At 60.4% G+C, this 18,277-nt stretch overlaps 1 protein-coding gene across 6 annotated transcripts in view; it reads right to left on the bottom strand.

The window, feature by feature from the left end:
• MAD1L1 (mitotic arrest deficient 1 like 1) overlaps positions 1 to 18,277 on the bottom strand; it is a 323,294-nt gene that overhangs the window by 198,320 nt on the left and 106,697 nt on the right. For 2 of the 6 annotated variants that reach the window (XM_029219337.1, XM_029219336.1), the window contains exon 1: positions 6,221 to 6,971. The exons of the other annotated variants lie outside the window; for them this stretch is intronic. Coding sequence is in view for 1 of the 2 variants with exons in the window: in XM_029219336.1 (XP_029075169.1) it covers positions 6,221 to 6,379 (159 nt within the window). In the remaining variant the exon portion in view is untranslated. Of the gene's footprint in view, positions 1 to 6,220; positions 6,972 to 18,277 lie in introns of those variants that run through there. 6 annotated transcript variants of the gene reach the window in all.

Below are 18,277 nucleotides of genomic sequence, written 5' to 3'. Positions count from 1 at the left end.
TTCTCACCACAGGACCTGCTGCCAAGGGGCGGCCCTGCCCACGGTCGCACGAGGCCGCCAGCTCTTCTCCCGAGAATCTCCGCCCAGGAGGCTGCTCGGGCCACTGAAAAACCAGGGGACAGACACGCTTCCCCGACAACTGAGCGAAGCGGACAGCCGTGACTGCGCCTGTCCGCTAGGCTATGCGCTCTGCAGCCCCGAGCAGGCACAGGCCTGGTACGTGCTCGACACACACCTCCCAGGGAGATGGGGCACAGCGCCGAGGGCCCCGAACCTGCTGGCTGTGGGGGACCAACCACGCTGCCTCCCGGGGCCTCTGAGCCCGCTTCCGTAACACGGGGGTAAGCCCACCCGGCAGAAGAGGCCGAGGGGAGGGCGTGTGGGAGAGCCACGAGGTCCTCGCACGGAGGCACACGGGGGGTTCCTAGCAGACACCAAGCCTGGCTGCTGCTCCCACCAGCAGCGCCACACGCACTTCCATCCCGACGCGGCCCCCAGGCCTGCCCCCAAAGTCGGCATCGCCCCACCCCTGCAGGGGTGTGAGGTCAAAGTCTGGAACAGCCTCTGCCCCCTCTCAGGACTCCGGCCCCACAGCCCAAAGGAGAGAGACTCACAGGTCCTCCGAGGCGTCAGCACCCTGGGAGCAGCTCCCAGGGTCCCGCCGCACCCCGTCCCCTCTGCCTGGACGCCTCCACAAACGGTCACTCCTCCGCTTGCCCCCTTCCTCGGGCACTGCCCTGACAGCACGCCCGCCCGAGTGGGGTCCCGCACCAGGCCCGTGCTCGGCAAGACCACGGGCCACGCCAGCTCTGTCAACGCACAGGCGGCGCACCGCGCTCAGCTCCACGGTCCCGCTCAGCTCCACGGTCCCGCTCCTGCTCGAGACAATAAACGGAGGAGGAAATGGGGGACGGGTGGGGGGTGGGAAGGAAGCTTCCCTGGACACGCTCTGCTGAGGGGCTCCCCAGGATCAGAGGACAGCAGCCAGGACGAGCACCGAGATCCCGGGCGGCCTGGAAAGCTCAGCAGCTCCAGTCTCTCCCAGAAGCCGAAAACCACAGGCGGCAGAAAACTCAGACGAGGTCCCAAAGGGGACTCTACAGGCAAGGAGGGAGTGAGGGTGGGAGGTGAGGGGCACGCCCCCCACCAGGACGGCCCTCAGTGTGGCTGAACCCGGGAACCCAGGGCCGGCATCCCAGGCAGACTGACAGTCACAGGTGACGCCTGGACTCTGGGAAGCTGGTGGGGAGTGCACAGGCATGGGAGAAAGAGGCCCCGAGGACCTCGCAGAGAGTCACATCTGCAGCCGGTGTCTGGACACCAGCGACCAAGATTGCTGTGCTCTGAGCTGCCTGGAGCACAGCGTCCCCGTCCCTCCAGCCTGGCTGCTCCGCTGGCGGGACCCGGCACAGAGCCGCTGAGGTGTGACGACCAAGCCGGCGAAGCCTGGCGGGCCGGCTCCTGGGCGCAGGCCCTGAGTCCGCCCAGCCCCTCTAGCGGACGGCCAGCACCCACAGCTCCAGGACAGCGCTCTCCTGGGAGGGGGGCTGGAGCTGGCAGGAGGAAGGACAAAGTGCCAACAGCACCGTGCTTTTATGGAGAAGGCTCGCTGCAAGGCAGCTCTGGGTTCAAGGAGTGCACTCGTTAAATTCTTACCCCGAACACCAGCCTCCTCATTCCGACGCCCCGATGCCCATTGTGGGGAATTCCACCGCGACTTCCCCAGCGCAGGCGAGCCCGACCTGCGCCCGGCACAGAAAGCGCCCCAGTCCCCAGCCGGCGCCTCACGCCACCACCTCCCCTTCCCGCGAGTGGACCAAACGCCAAGATCGTGACCCCCAAGCCCCAGTGGCTAGGGAGTCACAAATCCCAAGCCAGGGGCTCTTCCTGGGCGCAGGAAAGTGGTCTCCCCCCTCCAAATACTGAAACACACCAGAGGAAGGAGCCCTGCCTCTCTCCACGTACAGGACACCCGGTTTTCGGAAATCCACCAGCGGTGAGAGACTTGCTCTGCCATGGCCGCTGGGAGCCTCCCCTGAGAGCAGGACGAAGGCCCTGCTCCCTGTGGGCACGTCGTGAACAAATAGGGAAGGAAGGTCCCTGCCGCCCGGAGCTCAGCCTCCACGCAGGACGTCAGTTCCGACCACGTGAACAGGTGGCACGGGCCACAAAGAGGGTGAGGTGCCGAGAGCCACCAGGGGCTGCCCGGGCGCGGGGAAGGGCAGAGGGCCTTGGTGAGCTCGGGGAGCAGCCTGAGAAAGAGCCCAGGCCCACGGCCCTGGGGGGCGTAGACTCTGCACAGAGGGAGAGGATGGGACCGCTCCCCTGCAGCCACGGCAGGGGGCGACGCGGCCCCCGGAGAGGGGTGTGGGCAGAAGAGGCAGCGGGCCCAGTCCAGCGACATGGCCGGCCAAGGCTTAGGCCCAGCTGGCAGTGCAGGGCTTGGAAACAGAGCGAGCCCACAGCCAGTGAGCCGCACTGCCCCGAGGCCGGCCACAGCCCGGGAAGGCCCCCTGGAAAACAGGGCAGGACGGACTCCGCTCCTGCAGGTGTGGCTGGTGCCCTGACAAGAGGCCCCGCCCCCGGTCCCCAAGATCCCGAGCTCACCCAACACTCTCGCAAACTCTACGCAGGTCCTGTACCCCCAGTCCTCCTCCTCTGAGTGCGTCCTCCACGCCACGCTCGCTTTAGCAGCCACAGTGCCTGGGCAGCACCGGCGTGTGAAGGGCCAGGTGCCGGCCATGCAGGTGGGGTGGGGTGGGGTGGGGTGGGGTGGGGCCGGCCCACCCCTTCCCTTCCCTCTCCCTGCCTGCAGCCTTCTCCAGGCCACCTCCAAATGCTCAGGCGCACAAGAGGCAGAGGCAGAGGCAGAGCCAGCACGGGAGAGGCCCGCCCCGAGCTCACACAGGCTCCTGGGAAGCCTGCACTGACTGCCTCCCCCCAGCTCGGCCACCGTGCGCACCACTGCGCCCGGCCCAGCGTAGGGGGCCCTGCCCTTAGCTCCACGATGGCCGGCAGCTCACTTCCCAGCCAGATCAGCGTCCCAGGGTGGAACGCAAGACAGCCCCGAGCCTCCCCTCTACGGGGGCTACAACTGGTTCCCAGGGAAAAACATGTCCCCCTGCCCTCCCCCCTCGGCCGCCCCCACTCCTCTGGCCGACACGCTCATCTTCACACACCTGTCTTCAACCCTCACAAACGCACGCCCCTGGGGATCACCTGCCAAGCGCTCTGCGTGCCTCCTGAGGCCCTGCTCCGACCTAGTGTAAGCGCTAAGGATGAAACCCGCTGTTCCTCTGTCAGGGAAGCTGGGGTGGGGGGGCAGGTGCACAGCACACGACCCTCCTCCTGAGAACCCCTTCCTCTCCCTCCTCGGCCCCAGCCCTCTGTGCTGACACTGGCGCACACTGAGCAAGGCCCGCCCGGCGCTCTGCCACCTCGTTTAGAAGGTGGAAACACTTGTCTGCAGCCTGTAGGACCTCAGTCAAAACTAAAGAGAAAGAGCCTCACTTTAACCTCTTTTTGGAGTTAACGCAGGGCTGTGGGTGACCTTCCCACAGTGTCATAACAGACTGGGACCACGAGACCTCTAGGCCAAGGCCGGGCTCGGATTCAGCCCAGAGGGGACAAGCGCCCAACCAGGTGCTCAGAAAAAACTATTTCAAAACTTGCTGACCGAAAAACCCCAAAATGGGTCATTTTAAAATAAAAGAGAACGCTGGGCATTTTCATCATGTATAACATTCCTATTAGAACAGAACAAACCGGGGGTTGTATCACACCACTTCCGGTGGGGTTTGTGTCCGCAGTAACCCACTATTCAGGCGCGTCTCATTAACACAGAGGCTTAATTGGCCTTTCATGCCTGCATTGTGTCTCAGGAATGAGCGAGGTGCAATTATGGAGAAAGGAGCACTCCAGCGGCTTCGGTTCAATTCATGGCATTCATCGCATCAGAATCAGCACAGATGTTCCCTCGGAGGACACAGAGGAAGATGAGCAGCTTTCAAAATGACACTTTTTTAGTTTAAAACTTTATTTAAAATAAAAAGTTATTTAAGTGAAATTTACAACACACTGTTTTCCTCCCTTTGTTTCCCTTGCTGTAAGGCATTAACTTTCAAAGGCTGGTTCCGCTTAAATTGATTTTTCATTTCAAATGAACATCTGTGTTTAGGTCTAAAAAGCTCTTTGCGGAAACATACAGAGCCCCGGAGGGTCTGAACCCGCCTGGCTACGCCTGACCACTGACGGGAAGGCCTGCTTGCTCCGGGGCCCAGGGGTTGGGGGTGCGGCCGCTCTTGCCCCCTCCTCCTGAGCTGCTGAGAAACTGTTTTCTTTGCAGAGTGGAGACTAAGAAGGCAGCCCCAAGGGCAAATGCTTAGCCTCAGTGCTTCCTCCCTCGGTGAAGGCTCACACAGAAGCGGCGGCCAGACGTGGTCCGCGGGGTCTCCAGGAAGGCAGCTCAATCAAATCCAGTTCCTCCTTCAACTGTGTGTGTGTGTGTGTGTGTGCGCGTGTGTGCGTGTGTGTGTGTGTGTGCGCGTGTGTGCGTGTGTGTGTGTGTGTGTGTGTGTATGTGTGTGTCTGTCAGGCAGGTGCCCCCTCCCCACTCCCACCCCTCGACCACCCTGGGTCCCACGGGGTCAGGCCTGCCTCTAGGGCCCCCACTGCCATGCACGCTACCTTGAGGGAACACACGGAAGTAGGGGGCCAGCTCTGCTCCTGAACTGGCCCTCAGATGACAGACACATGGGCAACCTCCCCACGCCTCTGTCTCCCTCTCTGCCCACGTGGACAATACCTAAGCCAAGCTGCCCATCAGGCCACTGGGGGCAGACCCAGAATCAGGCATAGAAAGTGATTTTATGAGCACACGACGGGAATAAAGCATGAATTCAGCCCCAAGCCCAGCAAGGACACTCAGAAACGGGGCTCCCCGGGGCTGAGCGTCCCGGAACTCCCTAGCTTGGCGGGCGTGGGTACGACAGGCCCCGGGGACAGCCCGAAGGCCTCAGCCGCTTCTCTTGCTGTCCCTACACCCAGGAGCCAATCAAGTCTGCCCCACTCTCACCCTCCTGGTTACTATGGGAAGTTCAGACAGAGCTCACTGTGGCAGTGTGGGTCTAAATAGTTGGAAACACTTCCATGTTTTTATGGCGCTATATTTAGAAACCTCTAAATAAAACCCATGGAGCATGTTGCAATAATATACATTTTTTTAAACTCACTAATTGAATGTTGCCATTACAAGTGCTATTTTGGGCCATCTGCTAAATACGTAATTTAGGAATTAAGACTCATATCTTAGCGGATACACTAATTACTCCTTTGAATCCATTTGGGTCCCTTCTGAACACACACAAGAAGTCCTGTAGTTAGCAACAATAATCACCCTTCTGTTTCACGGTACGGGGTCAGGGCCATGACCAAGGGGCTGACCAGGAGCTCAGCTCAGCCCAGGGATGGAAGGGCAGAGAGAGTCACGAGGCCACACCTTTCCAGGCCAAGAGTCCGTTCTGGCCTCTTAAAGGTGACGCGAATTTCTGTATGTCAAACCAAAGCCTTTCATCGAAGGCTTCCACTCGCCGACTGTGCACGGTTTATCCAAGTCCAATGCCTACCCTCCCCCATCCCCTGAAAACAGTGCTTGAAATATTCTTAGAACCCATTCCGGCGGCCAGACTGCAAGTTAAGTGACAGGCCTACGACGACTGAGTCGTCCCCGTTCCCACGGTCCACGTCCCGAGGTCCCTCGTCAGAGGTGTCAGGCAGACCACACAGGGCACTGTGAGTCAGAGTCAGCAGTGGTATCACCTCCTTTTGTGTGACCTGCTACTTGTGTTAATACAGTCCAAGAAAGACTTTACTTCTGCTATCACGACTCGGCGGTGATCCACGCTAAATTTCACTGACTCTGGTGCATATCCCCAAGGGTTAGTCATCCCCTCAGCAGACGAAACGCCTCTTCTCCACCCTCAACAAAGGCAGTGGTTTTTTGTCTCCAGTGTTTCCCTTCTGTCCCAAATAAAATTTATCTTGCTGAAGGATCCATTGTTTCAGACTATTAAGACGCTTTGGGTTCTTCCATGGGTTTAAGTAAGCACAGTCCCTGTATCAATACTCACCACCTGCCTCCACGCCCGCCCACGCAAAGACTCCAGGATACACACCCGCGCACTTCACAACAGTCCCCAGCAGAACAAGAAACACTTCTTACCCAAACAAAGCTCGGAGTCCTCCAGTTTCTTTTCTCTCTCCCCATTCTCTCGTGTACTGAGTATAACTGAAGGGGCGAAAAATGCATCAGGAAACAGTGAGACGTAAGAAGCTGAGAAGAGTCTCGATGTGAAGGCCACGGGGCACGTAAAGGCTGCATCCTTGGAGGAAACGTAAGTGAAAACCGAGAGGGCAGGGACGAAACACAAACAGGGAGGGGCTCCAACGCGCTCTCGGCCTTGCACAGCGGCCTGCAGGGGAGGGGAGCCCCCTGGAGACGCGGGCGGGATGGGCAGGCTCATCTCTCGCCCACGGGCCGGCACAGCCAGTTGCAGGGAGAGCCCGGCCAAGACCGGCAGGTGCCAGACCCCACGCCGCCCGTCCTCCTCGTGCTGCGCGTTCCCAGTCTCAGCCGTTGACCTGTGGAACGAGGAGCCTTCACGACCATGACCCTCAGGGATTGGTGCCCTCGTCAAGGAGCAGCAACCCCGACGAATGGGGTGCAGCGTTTCCCTCCAGTCATAAGAGAACTGAGATAAAAGAAAAAGCAGGCTGAGGGAGGGAAGAAAGAGAAATGACCTTGCGGCCTTCTCGGCCCATTAAAGGACACAAAACCAAGCGGCTGAAATTTGATTATGGGAAATCAGAGGGAGGAAAGAGGCTCTACTTAAGTCGCTGTCCGGAAGGCTAGACTCCACCAAGAGTTTCTCATCAGAGGAACAGGAAAATGCAGACAGGAAGCGTTTCCGGCGGGCTTGGGAGGGGACGTGCAGGGTGGCGGGGTGGGGTGGGGGGTAAGCATCTGACGGGGTGCGGCCAGGAGGTCGCCACCTGCACCCCCCTCACCCCGATCGGATCGGCCAAGACCAAAGACCTGCCAAGAGCTGGAGCGAGGCCGCGGTGACCGGCTGCAAGGCGCTTGCAAACACCAAAGTGCACGTCCCCTCGGGAAACAGCTCAGCAGCCTCTCAGGAAGCCGAGCGCCGTTATGACCCAGCCACCCCGCTCCCAGGTACCCAGTCAACAGAGCGAAAACTTCTGTCTGTCCACACAAAGCCAACGTCTTTAGCAGCTTTATTCTGTTCCACCCAAAACGAACTCAGATGGCCTTCCACCGACAAGGGCCACGTGATGGAATTCTACTGGCCCACAAACAGCAGCCAGCTCTGCTTCACGCGACAGCGCGCAGGGGCCTCAAACGTGCTGGGTAAGCGAAGAAGCAGACCCGGAAGCCCACACACCGTGTGACTCCATTTACACAGCATCCGGAAGAGGCAGAACCAGAGGGGCAGAGATCACTGCAGTGGCTTCCGGGGCTCGGGGCTCGGCGGGGGGTGGGACGCACAACTCCCAGGTGAGGGCTCCCGCGCCCGGTTACCGAAAACCGACCAGAACTGGGAGAACTGGCAAGAAGAGCCCGCCGTCCTGAAATGAGCCAGAGAACAGCGAGGGGCGGGGAGACGGGGGCAGGCCCTGGGAGGCAGCGTCCTGACTGGGGCTGCGGACAAATGCCACACCCGCGCTCATCACAGCCACGGGCTAGCGGCTCTACAGAGACCATGTGTACGCACTAGGCTGAACAAGTAAAGAGCGGGTGTGGAATGACAGCCAGGTTTCTCAATATCAAAGAAAAAGATGACACACGAGGAGGTTAGAACGGTCCCAGCGGGAAGCAGGGCTCCCTGGAAAAGTGAAAGGGGCAGGGAAGACACCACTTCAGAGCACCGTGCAGTGCCAGAAAGAAAGGAAAGGCTCAGAAACAGCAGCAAATCAAACGGGCACACGAGCCCGTTCGAAAGAGCTCCCAAAGGCCGAAGCTCAAATCAGTACACAAGTCCACACCAATATAAACAACCAACCAAGTAAATAAATGGGGAGAAGGAAAAAGTCCTCCTCTGAGAAGCCCAATCAACAAATGTAGAAGAAACAAAGGCACTGGAAAACCACCACCGTAACACTGCGGTAATACATGCTGCAGGCAACATCCTCCAATGAAAGCTTCAAATTAGTGGGTGCAAGTTTGGGAGGAAACGGGGTGTTTGCACAGTCTCAGGATGTGCCCCAAGGTATTTCTTAATCACGAGGGGAACACCCAGCCTTGCACTGGAGGAGCGAGCGATCAAGAAAACGCCAACGCCACGTACCCCCACGCGATGCCTTGAGAAGTCACAGCATCACTTCTGCGGTTTTCACACCTCAACCTAATGGTGATGAAAAATCACACACACCCCAATCTCGGGACATTCTACAAAACCCCTGGCCAGTGCTCTTCAGAAGACTCAAGGTCGGGAAAGAACCAGGAGATGACACGCCATCCCAGACGTTAGAAACCAAGGAGGGAGATGGGGCGAGCCAACGCGCAACGTGGGATCCTGGCGTGGGAAATCGGCAAAATGCAAATGAAGTCTGAAGTGAACACGGCTGTCCCGCCACACTGTCTAGTTCCTGGTAACTGCACTGCAGCTGTGCAGGATGCTGAGTTAGGGGGCGCTGCGGGGAGAGTGCACCTGAGCGCTGCACACTATTTCTGAGACCTTCCTGTCAGTCTGATATTACTTCAAAATAAAAGGTGGCGCAGTGCTTAGGAGTCCGCCTGCCAGTGCAGGGGACACGGGTTCGAGCCCTGGTCCGGGAAGATCCCACATGCCGCGGAGCAACTAAGCCCGCGTGCCACAACTACTGAAGCCTGTGCACCCAGAGCCTGTGCTCTGCAACAAGAGAAGCCACCGCAATGAGAAGCCCGCGCACCACAATGAAGGGTAGCCCCTGCTCGCAGCAACTACAGAAAGCCCGTGTGCTGCAAGGAAGATCCAATGCAGCCAAACATTTAAAAAAATATAAAAGAACATGTAGGATGACTGGCCCAACGGCAGTGCCATCCCTAAGGGCATGCTTACGTGTCCTCAGGACAGAGACCCTGGGAACCTTCCCAACCCGGGCCCGGCTCCTATCCTCCCGCACGGTCAAGGCTGGGGCGCGCTCTGCTCACCAGGAGCACAAGAAGCGCAGGCCCAGGCCCCTCCCTGGGAAGAGCCAGTCGCCTCCGTCGCCCCCCTCACGGGGCTGCCTTCCCCACAGCAGAGGCTGAATGGCCCTCACCTGACAGACAGACACGCCTTGAAGATGGGCACTTCCACCATCTAGATGGTGGGGTGTTTCTTCCTTTTTAACAAGGACCAGAAAACGACAGCTTGCAGGACAAATCTGGTCTGCAGCCCGTTTCCGTCAGTCGGGTTTCCCTGGAGCACAGCCAGGTAGGTGAGAACCGGCTGCGGCAGAGCTGGGTGTTTACGACAGAGACCATCTGTGCCACAAAGCCTGGTCCTTTGGGTTGCTGACCTGCCTTACGAGGCCAACGGGTGGCACGGAGCTTACAGTCCCGACAGGGCTTTCAGGAGAACACTACTGCACTGTTCAGAAGGACCTTCTAGAAGACTCTGCCCCCAGGGCGGCAGTGCTGCACTGAAGCACGAGCTCAGACCCACAGCAGCAGCCGGGAGCAAGGCACTAGGGACCCCCCCCCCCCGGGCTGCGGATTCCAAACAGCCGGGGTGGCAGCACCTCGGGCGTTTCTGCTCTGTCCTCCCCTCCGCATCCCAGCCCTGCCGGACCGCACGGAGATGTCAGGTGCGTACCCCACCTCACCCGAGAGGAGCCACGATGACCCCACCCGGGAGGGCAGTCAGGCGGCACCGCAGATGACATCCACACGGCGCGTTCTGAGAGGGAGACACGCCAGCCCTGACGAGGAGGAGCCCCTTCAGGGGCTGGGCTGGAGCTGGATGCTCCCCCCGCAAGCGCAGGCCTCTCCGCCGTCCCCTGAAGACGGAGGCGTGGCCTCGCAGAGGCGGGCGGCGGCTTCTGCAATCAAATCCTGGCCCCACCCCCCGACCAGGATCCCCAGTGTTCCTGCATTTCCCCCCTGTGGTGTGAGAGCCCGGCCACCACGTAACAGGCCACAGGGCACGCACCCCGACTTGCCGTGACCTCTGGGCGGCCCTGCCTCTCACGGCTCCTTCCCGGCACCGCCACGCTCACGGGCTGGGCGAGAAGAGGGGCCGGATGACCAAGTGAGCAGGTGGCTGCATGTGAATCGAACGCCGCAGGAGGGGCAAGACCCGAGCCTGACTCGCCTTCGTGCTCCTGAAGCACCCGAGACACGCCACACGGAGGAGGCGCAGGACTGCGACAAACGTCTCCGAAATCAGACCCAAAGAGCCCCACCCCCCCAAGCGAGGACGTGGCCGGGAGGGTGCGTGTCTCAGCCGAGCAGGCGCAGGTGCTCACCGGCAGGAAGGGGGTGGGGGGGCAGGGGTGGGGGGAGCCAGAGAGGGCGGGGCCTGTGCACGTGTGGGCACAGGGGAGAAGCAGGGCCAGGCCACGCGCCACGCTGGTGTTGGCAGCTGGGCGTGGCGGGGGTCAGCGAAAGTCAGAGGGGACCAAGGAGAAGGCAGGACGGAGCCACAACTTCACACAGAGGAGGAATCCCACGCTCCAGAACGAGGAAGAGGGCCTTAATCAGGAAGGCAGGTGTGTTGCCACCGTATGGAGCTGACCAGCCGGGGCCCCGCCCAGAGGAGAGGATCCTGACCACAGGTGAGCACAGTGTCCATGCATCAAGTTTACCAGCATACCCGCCTCTGGCAGAGAGGACGGCACAGGTGCCGAGGAAGTGCTGGTACTCAGAAGGTTTCTCTAGGAAGAAGGGGCACAAGAAGCACTCAGGCCTGGAGCAGTGCGGGCAGCACCTCAGGAGGAAGCCCGTCCCCGGGAAGCCCCAGGCCAGCAGGGGACAAGCACGTGGCCGGGTGAGAGACGCCCCGAGTCAACTCCTCAGGCTCCCCCAGCGGCCACCGTCTCAGCAGAGCCGCTCCTTCTGGAGAAACTGTACACTCCTGGGGGCTGAGGGGCTGGGGGAGCTGCTGTTGCCTCAGCACGGCTCCCTGGGGGCCCCCACCTCACGCAGCTTCCGCAATCCAGGTGAACCCTCGTGCTAACCACAGGCAGCGAGCTGAGCACAGCGCAGGCAACACGCCAGCCCAGAGCCACAACGCAGCAGGCCGGCAGCTGCCGGGGTGGGAAAGCACGTGCCAGGGCCTCTTTCTCCCCGGGGCGCCCTGGCCTTCGGGACAAAAATCATCCATTTCTATGCACAAGCATCCCCCAAACTGCAGGATGTTCAGCACCCCAGGTCCTGCCCCACGCAGAGCAATGGCCCCGCAAGCGCCGCCCCCCCTCACTTATTTCCCAGTGCCCCTTGGGGGCAGCTCCAAGGAGATGACCATACCCCTCGACCCCGGGGCACCGAGTGGCTCTGGACCTCTTTCTGCCCTCTTTCTGGGCTCCTGGCCCACACCCCCTTCAGAGAGCCTGCCACTCCCAGACCCCCGGCCCCAGGGGACAGAGCCAGCCTCCACTCTGCAGCCCCTCCCCACAGCTGGCCTGCACCCTGCTCACAGAGCACTGGTCTGACCTGCGTGCAGCGGAGGCCCGCCCTCTGTCCCCCTCTCGCTGTGCACAAGCGGACTATCAGCCCCAAACACACACGTATGGGAGAGTCACGGGGGCCCAGGGCGTGCACACACACAGGCTGTATGTTAACGGGGCACGAACACTGCCAGGTGGACTTGGGGTCGGGGTCTGGAGGCCCACCTCTCAATGCTCTACGATGCGATTCTCTCCCAAACCAGCACCACAGAAACGGTCGCTGGCAACAGGCCTCCAAGTGCAGGCTTCCTGGAACCCGGAGCCAGGACCCAGCAGGAATTTCCCCTCAGCCCTGCTCCGACGCCCCCTTCCCTCAGAAGGTCTGGGCTGGTGGTTCTGGAAGTACATCCGGTCACTCCTGCCGGCACAGCCCCCGTCTTTGGTGGCCCTGGCGGACCCTGGGAGGCAGGCTCTGTTGACAGCTTGCGTTCTGCACGCAGCGCTGTCACTGGCTGCACTGCCCCTCCAAGTCGACGGTGGACTTCACAGGTTAAAGGCAGGCCACAGACGCACCGTCTAGCGTTCTGCTGCTGTGTGGACTGCAGCTTATTTTTAGCAGCGAGAGCTTCTCTTTCATGCATGTTCCACCTCTTTCTCTGTCCTCTGTGCTACCCTCTGTGCAGACCAGGGCTGAAAGTCCTTGGCGGAGACTCCAGGCTCCTCGCAGGCTCACTTTAGCGACCCGCCACTGGGAAACGCCGCCAGCACGATAGGCCGCCCTACGAACTCGGGCACAGCTCAGAGGTCAGCGAGGAAGAGCCCCATGCCCGAGGGGCTGGAGGGGGCTCTCCGCCAGGCAGCGCTTCTGCAAAGGCAGGGTCCACGCCAACAGTGCCTGTCCTGCTGCTGTCGTGTTCTGCCTGCCCCGACAACTCCCCTGTGCAAAACTCCCTCCTCCCCTCTCCACTCTTCCCCTATTTGAAGAATCAAAACAAGGGCCCCAAACAAGGGCCCTCCCTCCCTCCCTCCCTCTCTGGTTCCTTGAGATGAGACAATTCCGGGCCCACCTGAATTTGCCCACCGCTCCTGACAAATGCCCCCCTGGGTGCTCCAGGCAGGGCTGTCACAGCACACGCCCACTTTAACTGGGACCGAGCTGGAAGATGCCACCTGAAGGGGCTCTGCCTCACGACCCTGGGCCCTGTCGGGGCTGCCCCGGGACCCTCATCTCCCAAAAAGAGAATGTCCCCAGGCACTGCCCAAAGCGCCCCTCTGCTCTCCGCGTCTCCTGCCGGTACCACCCCCAGGCATCACCGTCAACATCCCAGGGAGAGGAACCTCAAACTGCTCTTCACCCCACAGTCTGATGCCAGCCCTGATCGTCCTATGCCCAGTGGGCTCTCTCCAGGAGGTCCCAGAGGCTCCTTAACTTTCCACGCAGCAAAATTAAGCCCAAGCCGTTGGGCAATCCTGTCCCTCCTCCCACATTCTCTGGATTAAAGGCACCTCCAGCTACGCAGGTTCAAAAGCCAGACATACAAGAGCCCCCCGCCGCCTGCCCCCAGTGGCTGCCGCCACCAGCCCGTCCCCAGCACCACGGGCCTGTCACCAGACGCCCTAAACTACTTCCTTCCAGCCCGTCTGGTCCCCACTGCTGCCACGCCAACGATCCGCCCTGTAGGTCACACCAAATAACGCCTCGTAATAAAGAAGAGTTCTGATCACGATACACCCCAACCCCGGCTTTAAAACCCTCCACAGCTTCCTCCTGGGTGAAATAAAGTCAGACTCCCGGGGTAGCCCCCCACCCCAGTCCCAGCCGAAGCCTGTCAGCAGGCCCAGGAGACGTGGGCAGTGCAGGCAGGGCTCTCGGACGCCAAGCCGAAGTCCTCCTCTGAGAGGCGGGAGCCTGCCCCCTCCCCAGCCCAGCTTTCTGAGCCGCTGACAAGAATAGTTCTGAGAAGCCGCTTCAACGCTGGGAGCTGTGTCTTCCGTTGCTTTGTTTCCCCAACACACAAAGCGAAGGCCTTTTTTTAAACGTAAAACATTATAATTATTTTGGTGCCTCATTCCAAGAGAGATTTGTAAACAGGAGCACATGCTAGGAAAGGCGAGGATGGGGGAGGAGCAAAGGAGGAGAAGGAGGCCTCAAAGCCACAGCACACGGGGCACCGACGCCCCCAGGGCCAGAGAGCAGACAGAGACCCCCTGGTGGGCGCCCGACACAGAGACCACGGGTGGGGGCTCAGCCCACAGAACCCACGGCCTCCTTGTGGGGCGGACGGTCCAGCGGGGATGGCCGCGAAGTGGCGCCCCATCGGGACACGCTCACGGAAACGTGCAGCTACACAACCAGGGACTGGGACGGGTGCACATTCCAGCACCAGGGGGCTTCACGAGGAGACTAGACCGTGGTGACCACGGGGCTCCTGTGAGGAGCGTCCTCTCCAGGCCGAGTGGGCCACTCCAGACGGCAGGCCCTGGAGGTCAGGGGCCACGTCACGGCATCCACAGGGCCAGAACCACACAGCTCTAAAGGCCTTTCCAGCTCTGAGATCTCGTGGCCAGTTTGCGCCCCACAGATGCAACAGCAACCTCTGTGTTCCCATGAAGTGCCGGCGCTGGGACCAGCAAGGAAGGTCAGCCCCCGGTGGGCGAAGGAGCCGCAGGCAGCTCACTGCCCCTCAGCCTCCCCGGTGGCCCTAAGGGAGGGTGGCGGTCTCACAGGGGGCTTTCAACAGCCTCCAGGCTGCTCAGCCCGGCAGCGCCGAGGAGCCCTCGCCCTGCACATGGAGCTGGCACCATGGCCCAGCTGTGCAGGAAGCTCCTCAGCACATCCAGGTATCTTCCTGCCTCTCAGAATAAGCAGCTCCGAGGGCAACTTGGTTGACGCTGCTGCCAGGTCAGGGCAGTCCTGGAGTGTGGCCTGTAGGAGGTGTCGGTGCCAGAGCCCCGAGGACCCACGTGAGCCTCCAGGGGCAGAGGGGGCAGCGTGACCGCTGTTTCCGTTTTGCCTCCCTCGTCGGCCCATGAGCTCCAGGAAGTCAGGGACCCGCCTGCTGTATCCCCAGCATCAAGCCAACTGCTGGGCACTGGCTAGTGCCACAGGGACTTAGTGCCACAGAAGCTGGGGGCTTCAGAGGGACCGGGCCTCGTGTGACTTTGGGAGACACTCGTGTCCCTCCCGCCTCCGGGCTGGCAGGATGACGTCCCAGCTGAGCCCAAACACAGCGGCGGTCTCGGTCGGCCTCACCCGCAGAAGAGTAACCACCCAGAGAAGGCAGAGCCAGGGTTCTCTCTGCACGTGGCCGACGCCTGGGGCACAAGGAACCCTCAGGGGCTGGGAAAGTGCTAAATCCTGATGGGGTGCAGGTTACAGAGGCGGACACGTGGGCAATAATGCAAAGTCTCCACATACAACCTCCCCGTATCTTATACTCGAAACAGTAAGCAATGTTTCCAGCTATTTGAGAATTGCCACTTACTGTCTCCTCACTGCGTCCTGAAACGGCAAACCAGGCAGTGCCTCATGCCACTCAGCCAGCTGAGGGCCAACAGACAGCTGCAGGCGGCCAGCTCCTGACGGAGAAGGCGCGGCCCCAGCGGATGGAGAGCAGAACCCGTCCTGGAGCCTCCGGAGGCGGCCTGGCTGGTCAGGACGGGCATCGTAAGTCCCACTTGCCCAGATGAAGACACCGTAAATCACTGGCAGCCACAGTTGGTAAAGGACGGGGCAGGACAGGACTTACACTCAGCTATGCAGCCTCCAAACCTGCACCCGTCAAGCAAAAGGCTGACACAGTAGAAGGTCACCGTACAGCACCTGTCTCCAGCTCTCCTCTCTGATGGGGAACTGGTCCTTCGTCATTCCCTCCAGCTCTTGTGGGACTGAGTGTCCATCACGCCCTGGCCATAGGGCAAGCACAGAAAACGGGGCGGATGGCCAGGACACGTCATCCCTGTGCGTGGAAACTGGCCCCAGGGAAGCACGAGACGGCGCCAGCTTGGGGGCACCATGAAGTGCAGTGACAGGCCGCACAGAGGCTCCGGGACACCTGCAGCCAACTGGCCAGCGCAGGAAAAGTCTGGTGGCAAGTGAAATGGGGGCGGCTGGTGTGGGGGGACACCACAGTGCAGAGGCACCCCTGGTTCTGTGACTGAGGCCAATACCAATTTCCCAGCCACTAGCAGAGGCGCCATCCTCTGTGTTTACCGAGTCGGTTACAGTCGGGCTTCCTTTTCCTGCAACCAGGAAAGAGCCACCTAACGTACCTGGCAGTCCTGGGAGTTTTCTGGGCCAGAGATGAAGCCTGGCCGGCAGGAGCCTGGCTCCTTCAAGGACACACACTGGGGAGAGACTTCAATCCCAGGGGAGGAGCAGCCTGAGCTGAGCGACATTTCCAAGCAACGATTTATGGGAACACTTGGTGCTAGAAAGCTGGTCTGGAGGCAATTAAGCCCATTTCAGAGCGGGTCTGGCAGGAGGTGCCAAATCGACAGGTTTCCTCTAGCGTGCATCCCTGCAGGTAAGGTGTCAATCAGGCAAAGGCTCCCAATCTGTTCCCGCTGAGCCAAGAAGCAAAGCTGTTTACCACTCACGCCCAGAGATGAGTAAATAAAGCTACCAACAGTCGGCACCCTCTGTGTCTCTGGCAAAAGCTTTTAAGTTACTTCAAGAAAGCCAGTGCCCCCGCCTGGCCCTCCATTAAGGTTCAGATGGACCAGACAGCCAAGAGCTGTGCTTTGTGACTCAGGGGCAGAAGCAGCCGGCTCTGGCTTTGAGAGCCAGGAGGCCTCAGGCTGCAGCCTGCAGCCAGCCTGGCCACCTTCTCCGAGCTGGAAGCACAGACACTCACCACCGGGAGCCAGCAGCAAGGTGTCATGCTGCCCCGGACACAGACGCTGCAGGAGGCCTGGACACAGGCAGGGGCCCAGCAGGGCAGAGGCCTGGGGGACAGGGTGACACCCAACCACGGTCCTGGCCGGGCCCTGTTAGCCAAGGCCATGCCTGGGGCCACCCATCCCCCGGCACCAGGGGTCCAGCTGGTGACGGTGCCTTCCCCAAGGCAGCTGAGATCCCCTGTATTTTCAGGACAAGATTTGTGACACAGAGTTTTAAGGTATCCTCTGCATATTCATGACTTCTCACCCGTCCAAGTGAGCCGGGGACAGGTCTGGCTAAGTCAGCGGCTGACAAACCTCCTCCAAGGTAAGTGGTTCCTAACTGGTGAGGAGATAGTTGGAGGGTTCTGAGTGTTTCCGCACAGGAGATGACGATTCACTGCTGGCCTTCTTACCCAGATGGAAGAGAGGCTTCCTCAGAAGCCCAGGCAGTGAGCGATACGAGACCCGTAGACGCTGTCATAACACCAGTTTGAGTTCCTGCCTTGGTTTCTACCCGATGGTCTCCCGGGGTCTCTTACTGGCGGCTCTTAAAATAAACTAAGGAGATAATATCAAGAGACAGTCCTGACATTTAGCCAGCCTTAATATCTCAGTACAACAGCCTACCTGAAAAGTCAGCTCAGAGCATCTATTTAAAAGCAGCCCAGCACTCAGCTTCTGAGAAGAGGCCAATTAGCACGCAGCCCGCTGTCCCCTCCCTGCTGACGTCTGTGGTTCCGCAGGTGAGAGGAGTCCATGGCTGTCAGTCAGTCCCCTAAGAAGGGAACGACGCTCCGGAGCTACTTCCTACAAAGTGCATCTCCTGCCCAGGGTGGCGGGGGCGCTGACGGGGCACAGGAGACCAGGCAGTCCCACGGCCACTTCCGCGTGGCCCGCTGCCAAATCCCTCACCGGCTCCTCCCCCGTGAGGTGGGGTCAGCACCCTCCACACGGGCCCCTGGAGCTGTAGAGATGTAGCGAGATGATTAAAGTAAGAGTGGACGTGAGAAAGGGCTTAAAGGGTGGCCCGCTGACCCAAAGCTCCTCACAGAGGCTCCCAGTTCACTGATCCAAAATTTAAAAGACTGGACCCCAAACGGGCAGTTTCGAATTTCACTTCTGAATACATGACAACTCAGGCAGTCACAGACCCACAGGATGGGGCAGGAAGCCCCACCCCTCGGAGCACACGCTCGGGGACCCTGGAGGGTCCTGGGACAGTAGGAGTGCCCGCTCCTGCCCAAGGCTGGGTCAGGAACAGGGCAAGGGATGGGGTGAGCGGCAACGTGAAACAGTCCTGACCACCTCGGTGCGTGTGGACCCTTCGAGGCGCCGAGTGCGAGGCCACGCCAGGCGCAGCTCCACTCTGAAAACCCAGGCGTGAGAAGGCCCAGGACAGCTCCCGAGGCCCACCTGCGACTGCCATTCACAGCTTTTAAACACGCAGGGTTAAGCAAGTTACTTCTGCGGGGAAGTGGTGGCGCCGCGAGCGACAGTGCCCAGCACCTCCTCAGCCCCACGCAGCCGTCGGCGTGCGCTGCCAGGCGGGACGGCAACCACACTGCCCGCCTTCGGGGGGGCTTCACTAGAAACCACAGACCTCAAGACAAACAACCCCTGCTTCACACTGCCGGGCAAACAGGCTGACGAACTGTGTCACTGTGTGCCTAACAGGGCATTTCAAAGGAACACTGAATTAAAATGAAGGCTCTGTAGTAGAGTGGCCCATGTGAGTAATGACGTGGGC

This window comes from Monodon monoceros, unplaced genomic scaffold (genome assembly GCF_005190385.1).
Source record: "Monodon monoceros isolate NGI ecotype Baffin Bay Population unplaced genomic scaffold, NGI_Narwhal_1 Super_Scaffold_13, whole genome shotgun sequence".
Lineage (NCBI taxonomy): Eukaryota > Metazoa > Chordata > Mammalia > Artiodactyla > Monodontidae > Monodon > Monodon monoceros.
The sequence above is the reverse complement of the archived record's forward strand: the minus strand, read 5'-3'. Positions and strand labels throughout refer to the sequence as shown.